Source organism: Phaethon aethereus (assembly GCF_964289735.1).
Source record: "Phaethon aethereus genome assembly, chromosome: 21".
Lineage (NCBI taxonomy): Eukaryota > Metazoa > Chordata > Aves > Phaethontiformes > Phaethontidae > Phaethon > Phaethon aethereus.
The window spans coordinates 6,984,997-6,997,067 of NC_138597.1; the positions used below are offsets into that span (position 1 = coordinate 6,984,997).

Consider the following 12,071-nt stretch of genomic DNA (forward strand, 5'->3'; position numbering starts at 1 on the left):
AAACCTCAGCCTAGCCCTGGGCGAAATGGTGCTCATGTACAGGGTGGTACAAGGGTCCTTTCGTGCACCCACTGGCACTGCCCGGAGTAGAGGATTCACTAAATGTGACAGGCTCACAGGGCTGCAAGTGTGGATAGCAGCCATGAAATCATCACAGCCTTTACAAAATCCAGTTGCCACGCAGAACATTTCAGTCAATGGTCTTCTGTGGCACTGAATTATATTAGAAATTCCTTCTCTCTCCACTTCATCCTGCTTCAGTTGGCAGGAGTGCCGAGCGGCATCTGCCACTCCACAGCGTGTCAGTCAAACAGATTTCCTCATTGCTCTTGCTGGCCCGTTTTTAACATACCCGGAGTTGGCTGGACCCCGTAAAGCTTGTCTTCTCCCATCCTCCTGACCCCACGACATCTAGATTCGCTCCTTAGCCTTGGTACAGACACTTACTGTGCTTTTCAAGCAGCAGCTCTTCACAGCAGCCTGTGGGGGAAACGATGAGTTCGGCTCAGCCGTGGCAGGGATCGGGCTGGAGGCGAACCTGGACCCGCATAAATAGCTCACCTGCTCTGGCAACAGCAACACTTCTGTCCCGTTCAGTGCTAGCAGTTGAACTCTTGGCTGCTCACAGCCTCATTAGCTAGAGACCCAAGGACAACCTGAGGCCATGCACGGTGTTCAGCCAGTCTGGCCTTTCAGCTGCGTGTCTAAGGGAAACAAGGCCGAGAAGAGTTTTCTAGTGACTTCCATCTAATGAAAAGAGGCATCGGGGACTGACTGTATTTGAGCAAAGTGACATCATACTTTTACGAGTGAAGACTGTCTTTTTAATGTAGGGGCTAACAGATGCTTAGACAATTTCAGGTTGCCACCACAATAGTTTACAACAGATTTGTTAAACTTGCTCCTAATCACTTTAATATTGCTAGAAGCAAGCTGCTCCTTTTTGAAAGCAAGTATCCACACATCCACGTCTATGGCTCCTATTCAGCTCCAAGATTCATGTCGTACTGTCACCACCATTCTCATGCAGTCAAGTCCACAGTCTGCATCACAAGATCTCAGTGGCATTTGGCCTATCCCTAATCGAGTGACCACTGCCTTTTCCTTTCTTTTAATCCAGCCCTGCTGCATGACCTGGTACTGTCACCCAGCCTCCTTTAGTTCCCAGCACCAGGTAGGAATATTATCATAAGCCACCTTCACAGGAACTGACTCCCTCTACTTTCTTCTTTAAGGGAGCACAGACCTCAGCTAGCATTGTGCAGTGCTCACACTAGCCAGAATTTATAGAAGAGTCTAACAACAACTACAGCTAGCATTTCTCTCCTTTTCAATTTTTTTCTCCTGCATAAGAACACACTCAGCTGTCATATACCCTCCCCATACTCCACTGACTGTTTTTCATTCCCCTTTTCTTTTCACAGTTCCTGTACTGGTACAGGCACTTGTGTTTGTCTTTATTGATACCTTCTCCCAAGCTCCTACATGTACGAAAAATGAAAGTTGAAGCTGGACAATCTGCCTAGCAACAAATTCATTAGGCTGCCACATCAGGGAAATCTAGCTAGGATCATTGATCTTTGCGCAGTCAGATCCAGCAACGTTGAAACCTGGGGAAGAATGCTCTTTTCCACCATATGCAGTCTGATTGCATTATCTGCATTGCTTTGTGCACTGAGCCTTATAGGCAAGCAAAGGAAGCCAACGAGCACAGAACTTCCAGGATAAGACACCAGCAGTGCAGAAGGGAGAAAAGGCATTGCTCTTTAATCACCAGCTTTTATTTACATAAACCTATTTGAAAGATGTGCTGATGTCTCTGACAGAAAGAAGCATGTTCATGAATGTTACAAAAGTCTTAAGCAAGACAAGAAACACAAAAAACTGACAGGAGATCAGAAGTGACTTGTGTGAAAGAAAAAGACCGCAAACTCAAGTGAACAGGGCTCTACTGCTCTGTGCCTTATGGATAGGATCTGCAGAGGGCTGGGTTGTGAGATGGAAACCTCAAGAAGTTCTTGGCAAATATCTGCCCCCACAGGAGGTAGCATCAACTTCATGGCAGCAAGAGAGCAAAAAATCTTATGCTTCAACAGATACTATTCTTTAATCAATATGGCCTTCTATAAAAAGTCAAAAAAGTGAGAAATGCTGACAAAACAGTCACCACATTTAGAAAGGGGGAGCAACCTCTGGGAGGAACCCGCATTTTCAAGTCACCTCTGCTGGCCTTATGGCAACTGTGAGAACAGCCTAGATAGCCGAAAACTCTCATTTACAGCAGAAATCTCCCATCACAGCCAAATTCTGAATACTCGCAGTCTGTGTTCACAAGGTGAACATTGCTTTTCTTCATTAAAGAGGAAGAAGGCCAACTGCAGGACTTAAAAAGAAATGGACCCTCTTTCAGCACTGACAGTCGTCAACAGGAGTATCAATATATCTACCAGGCAGGGAAGAGCACACCATCATCATATATATGCCATCCCACTCTTAAAGGAAAAATACATTAGTTTTCTGATGTCTTTTAAACCAATGTTTCTCTTGAAATTTCTTTGATACAGAAAATAACTTTGACCATGTGTTTAGCCAGAGTTTACTTTACACCTACCTATATATTTTAGTGTGTGTGTATAAATATACATATTTCTCAAACAAGACTAGGACCTCATAAAATCCCTGTATAAATTGAGCTTCATTGTGGATTTCAATGAAATGAAGCACGTGGAGACAAAGTAACTATGCATATGCATACATTTTCACTAACCTGTAAGGTAAACGAGAAGAAATGTGTCAGAGCAAGAACAGTTTTAGCTGAAGAACAAGTTTCACCCACAGAAATCTGAAATGCTTTGAACTGGACTGTAGATCATTCAGAATACTTGCCTGCCTATCCAGGTCAGTCATCCATCTACGCAAGCATCCTTCCGCACACCGGTAAATAAACAAATGACCAGCTCCCAGTGTTGCTTTTGCTTATGAACAGAACATTTAGGATGGAAAGAACAATCTGTAACATCCTGTATACTGTATCATGTTTTTAGACCAGGGCTTCTCATTTTAGTTGAAGAGATGCAGTGAATTGGAGTTCCTCTAATTAATCCGTACTTAGCACTACAGCAACCAGAATTCTCTGCCAATTACACACATGGGAAGAATCTTTACATAATAGAAAGGACACTTCTGTAAATCTCCATTTAACACACAAAACACAGGTTGAAACATCCTGTTTTAAGTTTTTTGTGCCTTCTGTGAAATAACAACAAAGAGCTCTGTTTAGGATGAATTAAGTTGAAAGTACAAAACATTTTCAAACACTCTTCAAGTTTCACCTTGCCACAGAGTAGACTTCAGTATTGATACTGTAGAGGGAAGGAAAACTCTGCTCAAAAGAATCAGTACCATGCTTGCTTGAAATGTCTTTTTAGAGATCAACTAAAGCAGTTCAGTCCTTACAGAACCATCTTTTTCCTCTGGCTGTAAATATCCCCATGGTAACAAGCGATGGTATCAGACAGACAAATGAGCAGAATCAGAGGCGGCTGAATAAAATCCTTCAAATACAGTCTCCAGAAACAAAATGGGACAGAACAAGCCACTCAGAAAACATACAATCTGCAAACCTTATCACAGCCGCTGCTTGAACTCCCCATCCCCTAATTGTTGTGATCTATTCATTCATTCTCCACAAAATCGTTAAGTATTTTTAACAGACAAGAAAAAACAGCAGAGGTAATTCAGGGATAGTAAACATTCCTGGGACCCAAGTATGGTGCAACGACCCATTTTGACACTGTCCAGTACACATATTGAAGTGGCAGAGGTCTAAGTTTTCCCACAAGGCGGTTGAAACCACAGCCAACTCCCAGATTCCAGGAGTAGTGAGAGGTACAAGATTTTTTTGGGGGCCTGACTCAACAGACTTCAAGATTTGCAACTGGAGATGCCCCTTAATATATCTGAGCATGTTCAGTGAAAGAGGCTAAGTAGCATTGCCATATGACTTACTACATACACAGCCAAAGTTGTCTGCATGGATGGGTAACATTGCCCTAAAAAGTACTTAGCACTAACTTCCTGCATGTGCAAAATGATTAAAGTTAAAGAAAATCAGGTGATTCACATGAGCTGTCAGAAGTCAGTAACAGAATGAGAGAGAGGTTAAGCCAGGAAGCTCAAACTCCATTTCATGCTACTCCACTTTAACACAATGTTTGAAAAGTTGTCCTCACATACCCAAGTATGAAAGAGCACACACACCTCGTTTCCTCCAAATCGTTTGCAGGTTCCTTTAACAAAATAACTTCTAAGATCTTGTCTTGCCTTCTAAGCAGCAGCACTTTACCACTCACATTTTGAATGTCTAATAATCTGCAGTGTTTTCACTTGTATCAGTTTGAACAAAGAGAAGTCTGAGCTTTTGCTCCCTTTGCATACACATACTCAATTTCTGGATTTTGAGCTGTGACAAGCATGTTTATTATTGCTGTATGGGAGTAGAATGCTTCTATTCAAAAGATATTTCGGTTAAAAAACCCCCAAACTTTAAACTATTTCCATCAACGGTGGAGTTTGCCATTTCTCCCCATCCTCCTTATAGACGACATACATAAAACTGGCCCTGGCTGCTACAGTTAGAGCCTCAGTGTCTTACTAATCTCACACATGGTAATTCAAAAGCAATTGAGACCCCAAAAGATTTCCTGGCACTGGCCTAATTCATGCAAAGAAAGAAGTTCATTTTAGTTCAACAGAAGATCAAAAATCATTATGAGCTGCCCAAATACACAGCCTCTCTGAACAAGGGACAGGTCTTTTGATTCCTGTCAAGATCTTGCTGTCACTACCCCCTTCAAGACCCTTTGGATGAATGAGCATTCTTGTGTTACTTCAGATACTTTGTGTTTTACCTCCCGGAGCAGTCACACTTACTTAACTTCTATCTTGGAAACAGACGAACTTCCAGGTTTTTAATTTTTATTGGATGCTTCCAACTTTATATCTAATAATATACAGATACTCGTTTTTTCATTGTTCCATTCATATCCTCACATAGTTCAGCCATTCTGTCACATTAAAATAAAAAAAAAAAGCACAACTGAAATAAAATAAATTTGTAAGCTGGAAAAATACATTATAAACTTATATTCAAGAAACAGTCTCTTTATAATTAAAAACCTACTTGTAATAATTAAAGTAGGATTTAAAGAAAATCTTGATTTTCATTTTTAAATAGGTGGCCTTTGTGTATACTTTTAATCATCTCATATGTACAACCCCAACCAGTATCTCTGCCTACCTGTGACAGAATACCTGAAAGAAAACAAAAAACAAAAAAAGACACTGAAAAGGAGTTTTTAAACAACAACAACAAAAAAACCCAATATTCATTTTCCAGGAAAATACAGTATAATCAGAACTTTAAACACATGCTTTCCTCATCTGTATTAAGGCCTAAGAGACAGATGTGCTTTAATAAAAGCAGACAGTATGAAGAAAAGTCCTTCCACTTTTCTCTTCAAATTCCTGTAACAGCTCATCTATTTCATTTTCCATGTCTTCCGTGTGCTGTATCTAGAAGAGAAAAAATACTAAGCAACCCGACTCCAAGGATGTGATGTAGTTTAGAAAACTGTAGTAATTCAATGCTTTTGGCTTACTGTGAAATCTAAACCAGCAGGCTGTACCAAATACTGCAGCACTGGGTGCTTTGTTGAGATTCCCAGCGTTCCCAAATACATATATTCTGCATCACGTTTATCTGCATATCCTTCCTTCTCCAACCCACTGAACTGGCACTTAACTAGTACTTTGTTGAGTAAGCAACATCTATCCTCACCAGATAACGAATGGAAGCTTCAGAACAGCTACAAGCACACTGAACAGATGGCTAAAGTTTCAAGTCCTTGAACCCTCTCAGGCTTTTTGAATCTGGAAAGGATTTAACCCCAGAATAGATCACACAGGCTGAAGGAAAAAAAAAAGCCTGTTGCCACACTGGAATAGGTGAACTCATCAACTTGCACACTGTAAACGGACGCAAATCCTTTCTCTGTTCTCTTGACAGTTACACTGACTGCTTCGAGTGCAGCTTACTTCAGTCTTACTTCAAGAGCTGGAGCCCCTGAATATGGATGACAGAAGGCAACAGTTTTCTCTTCTCTATCGTACGCACAACAGGGTGGTAATATGAAATACACCTACCAGGACTTTTTCAAGTATATCACGATTCAGAATGCAACTCTGATGTTTAAATCCCACGTATTACAGCTGCTTTGGAAATGGACATTTTTGCCATAAACAGTGTTTTGAGTATGGGCTCAACAAGTGCAATGGTTATGCGCAGTGCTTTGCAATACTGCTTTTCGTGTAAGCTATCAATGCATCGGTTCTGAACACATCCACAGAGTCCACTTTGGAAACCATGAACTCAGTTACAATTCGTCTGTTTGCACAATAGCTCCAAAAATAATGAGAATTTGGAAACTGCTGTCTCTTGACAAGAATTTTACTTAAACAACTTTTGCAACATGCAGCACCTTTATGAAGTGCTAAGCAAACCCCAACCCCTGTGCAGTCAGCTGGGTCCAAGGTACCCACAGGCAACGAGCCTTCTCTACTTACACATTGGCAGAGCTCACAGATAAGGAAAGCACCGAGGGTTGCCTCCTCATGGTTATCCTGAATGTCCACATTGATCACATGTACTGGCTGACATGTCTCCTGCTCTCTGGAATTTAAATCTAGTTGAAAACAAAACACACGTAGCAACAAAACTTTGGGTGGAATGGTATCATATTTTACACAGAGTATTCATAAGATTTTTTAAAAATACACAGACTTTGTCCATCTCTACCTTCGCCAAGCTTGTTTTTAAAAAAGTGTTTATTTAACATTGTCTTAAACAATAGTTCCTCTTGCTTCAAAAATGAGATGGATTTTGGAAACACAACAATTCAGTTTTGTGGAAGGGTCAGGACAGTTTATTTGACCTGGTCAAGAAAAGTTACTGCTCACCTTACTCTGACAGTCTTTAAATACCAAGATCAAGATTCCCTAAAATCAAGAGTGATTTTAGGCTTCCTCCCCTGGAGAGTTTAAATTGCCCATTTTTTAAAAAAGCACTGAACATCCAACACTCTGAAAATTAAAGTGTAAGGTGAACTCCTACAAGTTGTTAAGTACTGATAGTCACATTAGAAAATTCTAGCTTTAATGTGTTCTGTTTATTAACAAGAGGTGAATGGAGAAAAAAATAAGACATCCTTTTCCAACTAATCCACCCGTGTGTTATTGTTATGCCTAACATAACCTTCCTATTACACATAGTTTTTAAGCTACAGGTTATTCTTTCCTAAGCCCATTCTGCAACTCCATTTTGGCAAACCTGTTGAGGCCTCCATTTTAAAATGTCAGCTTTCACATCTAGAGCCATTTGGTAGCACTCAAGCCTTCTTCCTTTCATTGGTCAATTATGAAGGGCATCAGCATGAAGTCAGAGAGATGTGCCATTGGAAAATTAGCAAGTGGTTGCTTGCTACCTCCCTTTCTCAGGATACTCACCTAAACCAAAGTGAAAGCTGCTTTCTATGTAAAAAATGCTGAGCTTGCTGAAGATCCATTCAAGTACCAAGGCAGTTGCTCTCAGAATTTATGAATACATTTAAAACACTTCACTTAAACATTCAGAACACTAGTTGCTCAGCTTGCAGAAGCCCAAACGTGTCGTGCTCTGTATTGCTTGACCACATAACCACCGAGGACTGAAAAGGCAAGGCAACAGCCTTTTAAATTATGTGTACGATACTAATACAGTTGGCTGGTCTTTCAATGTAAAGGAAACACCTTAAACCTCACACAAGCCTGTGTTCAGCATTTCCAGACAGAGGCAGGGTTCTCGGCCCAGGTGCTAATGGAGTCATTGCTGAAACCCCATGACTTTCAGCGAGTTCACATCAAGCTTGCTGCATCGTATTCACGCAGAACCCAATCCCCAACTGAGATTCTTCTGGCATAGACTCATACAAGGGCAAAGCCATAGCATATTTGCAGTGTGTTAACCACGCTCAAGAACAATTTCTCCACCTGTACAGGAGGTATTTATTGTGGATAAACTGCTTGGTAGGTCACAGGAAGTCTTCCACAGAGAAGGGAAGTACATAATGAAGACAGCTTAGATTTTGTTTCTCCATCAACCCGGGGTGAAAAAATGCTCATCACATACAACTTGCTGGTTTTCTAGGTCCATGAGCATTTTCAAACCAAGTATGTATTTGAGTTTCCTCAAATGCTTGCTATTTCCTTATGTCAGCCCTCAAAACTGCTATACATACACATTCTGCGTAGCTGCCAACACTAGCATCTTTTAGAAACAGGTATTCAGCTGTCACTTCTCTGGTACATGAAGTCTACATCAATGAACTGCAAGCTCTTGTCTCCACTGGTGTTCCAGCAGCAGTAGTCAGAGGAGACAGAGATGTTTCCAGATTTGTGAGGTACTTCAGGGTAGAGGGGGAAAAAAAGCACTCAAAGTTAACTTGGTTTATCAGTTCAAGGTCCTTACCTTCTACTACTTGATCATAGACTCTTTCTTCACACGTTAGGATCAAATCAAAAACATCTTTGCAGTTCTGGAATCTTTCTGGTCGTGGCTTGATTCTCTTATTTCTGTCCAACATGTGTAAAATCCCATTCTGTGTGTATCTGAAGTCGTTTGAGTTAAGTACCTTTACTTTAAGAAAAGTCATGTTTTTGAGCAAATGACCAGCACAAGTTAAATTACTACTGTATCTTTAAAATACGATTCTTTCTGTTTGCAAATACAAAGATCAGTGATCACCAAATAGATTCCCACGGTGGCAGCACGATCCCCCATCAGGGTAATTCATGCAGCTTCTGGTTTTCAGATGCCTGTCACCGTCATTAGTACAATGGCAGAGACAGCTTTAAAAGGCCCTCCTAAGAGCCAAGTTCCTCAGAAGGACAACTTTTCTTGGGCAACTATTTTTATATCCAAAATGCTTAGAACACACTGACTTAGCTGTTTGCGTGAGCATAATGTCCTACATTCACTTAAGTCACTGTCCCTCACTCCAGGGGCCTCTATTTTGAAAGTCAATTATATGGTGTTTCCAGTGTCAACGGCACATCTGCATGAAGTCCTACTCAGGCCTCAGGTTTATGCAACTGAACTTCCAAAGAAAATTAAATAAATCACAGAAGCATCATCCCTTAAAAATATCCCAAGATATATAAAATGGGGGAATGAAGAAAAACAGACTTTATGCCTGTCAGAACTTCAGTCACTGTGTGAAAGGAATCTATTATGCTGCTTTGTAGCTATATTTATGCTGGTACTGTAACCTTGAGGCTCAAATTTACATCTTGTATTTCCCTTTCAGACAGGATTCACTCATCCCCACTGTCTTTGCAGCCTTCTGGGACATGCAGTTTCATTAGAAGCACACCAAGGTTGACTGTCACATAAATCTGCTCACTTGACTAAAACCAAACTCCCTCTGAAGGCAAAGTTTTATGGGTAAATTAGGAGTACCAGGGAAGGTATGAATTAAGAAAGCATGAGAACTGATGCATCCCTTCTTTGCTTTGAAGCAGCAATATTTTTAGCCATCCAAGTATATATTTTTAAACTAAAACAGCAGTAAGGATAACAGTCTATAATTTCTTGAGGTAACAGAAGGATTCTGAGCAAAAGAAATTCCACCATTAGCAGCAAGTGTGTAAGAAGTCATCTTGGCTTATTTGCTTGTTGAAAACGTCAGATACGTACCTAGCGGGTATCTTACTCCTTTTCAGAGAACAGTCCTAATCTTTTGTAACAAAAGACCAGCAACTCTCTTTCCACCTTTTTGCAGTTGCCCTCTGGTATCTCAAATTCTACTGCCCTAGACAGTCAGACCTACAGCTGTTGATGTATATGCTTCCAAGTGTTCTTCAACAGTTTTCAAGCAAATGGCCTCCAAAGCTTTTAAGTCTTCCAAGTGTTTAAGCTATATTAAAAATTAAACCCATCTTTCTACCTATGAGAGTCTACTTTATATGGAAAATATGTTCAGTTCTCTTATGTGTCTGCATCATCACACTTCAACTAGTTGACTAAAGAAAATTTCAAGTTTCAATCACAAACTGAATGATATGTTGTTTATCACAAATATACATTGTCAGTTCCCTCTCAGCCAACTGACTTCTTCTGCATTTCTTTTCTTCAGGTCACCCCCAAGCCTTCTACCATGCTTCTTTCCCAAAAGATTTGTCCCTGTATAATTAATGAATTGTCCTTTATAACCCAAAGCTATCTCACAAGCAGCTCTTGTACAGCGGCACCCACTGCTTCGTCACAGCACCCCTGCAAACTCTCCTTGGGTTTGACATGCTTGGAAAAAATCCACTTCAATGTAGCCATTTCAGACCTCCAGTTATTTGCAAGGCATGAAAATGACTGCAACAGCCATTTTCAAAATACTTGTGAACATCTGGTTGCATTGCTTTGTTCAGTTTAGAAGGTGAGCCCTTTCTGGGCTCTAATAGTCCTCATTTCTATATCATGCAGTTCAAGGGGAAAAAAAAAAAAAATCTACAACATCCCCCACACTTTTTTGGGTTCTCCCAGCCCCCCACCCCCTGCCCTTCTAGGATAAAAAGTTGCTGGCATCCGTCCCTTAGCTTTCCTGACTGTGCTTGGAGACAGAATTACAGATATTCAAAAAACCCACACAGTCAAGCTTTCTGCTTCAGAGAGTTGAGCTTTCTGCTGCCAACTTACAGCTATTTTTTTTCCAAGGATCCATCTGCCTATAAAAGGAGATTGAAATAAGCAGTTAAGATTCATGACACTTTCATATTTGGTTGTCTGAAATATTTTTCACCTGGAAACAAACAGCATACCATCCTTTCTGGAAGCAGGGTGACGTGATCTGCATGATTGTTTTCAATGCATAATCATAACCCAGTTTCTTTCTCTTCATGAGCTCAGGCAAATACAAAGTTATTACAACTAATTAATGGCTTCCACTATACTGCCAGATATTGAATCATTTAAGTCAGACTTTGCCTGCCTTCCAATAGATTTCAACTCCATGCTCCCTATCCTATGCACCTCTGCTCTTTCTTTTCAGCAGTCACTTCTTCAGAAGGTACTCACAAAATTTTCACCTGGCTTTCAACGCCCTTATGTTGTCTGGCCATATCAGCCTTCTTAACAGAACCATGCTCAAAAAGCCAACAAAACACGCACACATTTATCTAAGAGGCCTTCACCTACTGCAAACTATTGGTAAAGTAAATCCATCACATTCTTATGGTGAGTCCAATTCAGATATCACCTTTATTGGAACAACTATGCTAAACAGATCTGCAATATAATGAAATTTATGCATGACAACTCAGTGATGGAAAGACTTGATATAAAAAGGAGGCGTTGCAATACGAGTTTTTCCAATAGACACAGCATTGTTGCTCATTCTTATGGAGACAGCTACACCCAAGATATTTCTATTGTTACTGACTGTGCATTCTCTCCATTTACTTAAGGATATCCCACGATAATGTACTGATGAAGATATATACGTATTAAAAAAAAAATAAAGTTGTGTTTTTAGATTAAACCCCTAAAGCCCCTAAAGCTTTCATAGCTTCTGCTACGCAGATTTAAAATTCCTATCGTATACAGCAGAAACGCCTTTTCTTTTACCTTCTACTCAATAGGTCTCTGCCCAATACACATGGCTAACCCTCCTTTATGCCTCTAATCAGTTTATCAGTAATTTGTTCACCGACAGGACCCAGAGAACTAAACTGGAAGATGCATATAGCCGAAAGACTACAGTCTCTCCCCCCCTTTTTCAGCACAGCATAGCCAGCAGTGACTGTACTTAAACAGACCACACCGAGATCGGGCTGGTTTTGTTCAGAAATCTAGACCATTGACAAAGCAAGAACAAGCAGATTCTACCAACTGCCTGAACATCAGCAAGTAATAGTGATGCATTCTCTCTTCTCTCTCACATTCAGTGTCGGCTTTTGCAGATGTCCTCTCATGGGAGTGTTTGCTT

The 12,071-nt window shown here is 40.5% G+C and overlaps 1 protein-coding gene across 1 annotated transcript in view; it reads right to left on the reverse strand.

Moving 5' to 3' along the window:
* Positions 1–4,639: 4,639 nt before the first annotated feature.
* SSU72 (SSU72 homolog, RNA polymerase II CTD phosphatase) overlaps positions 4,640–12,071 on the reverse strand; it is a 29,805-nt gene continuing 22,373 nt past the window's right edge. Inside the window, exons 3-5 of the mRNA XM_082009401.1 lie at positions 8,564–8,703; positions 6,625–6,743; positions 4,640–5,574 (exon numbers count right to left, since the gene is read on the reverse strand). Coding sequence (XP_081865527.1) covers positions 5,473–5,574; positions 6,625–6,743; positions 8,564–8,703 — 361 coding nt within the window. The 3' untranslated portion in view covers positions 4,640–5,472. The remainder of the gene's footprint in view (positions 5,575–6,624; positions 6,744–8,563; positions 8,704–12,071) is intronic.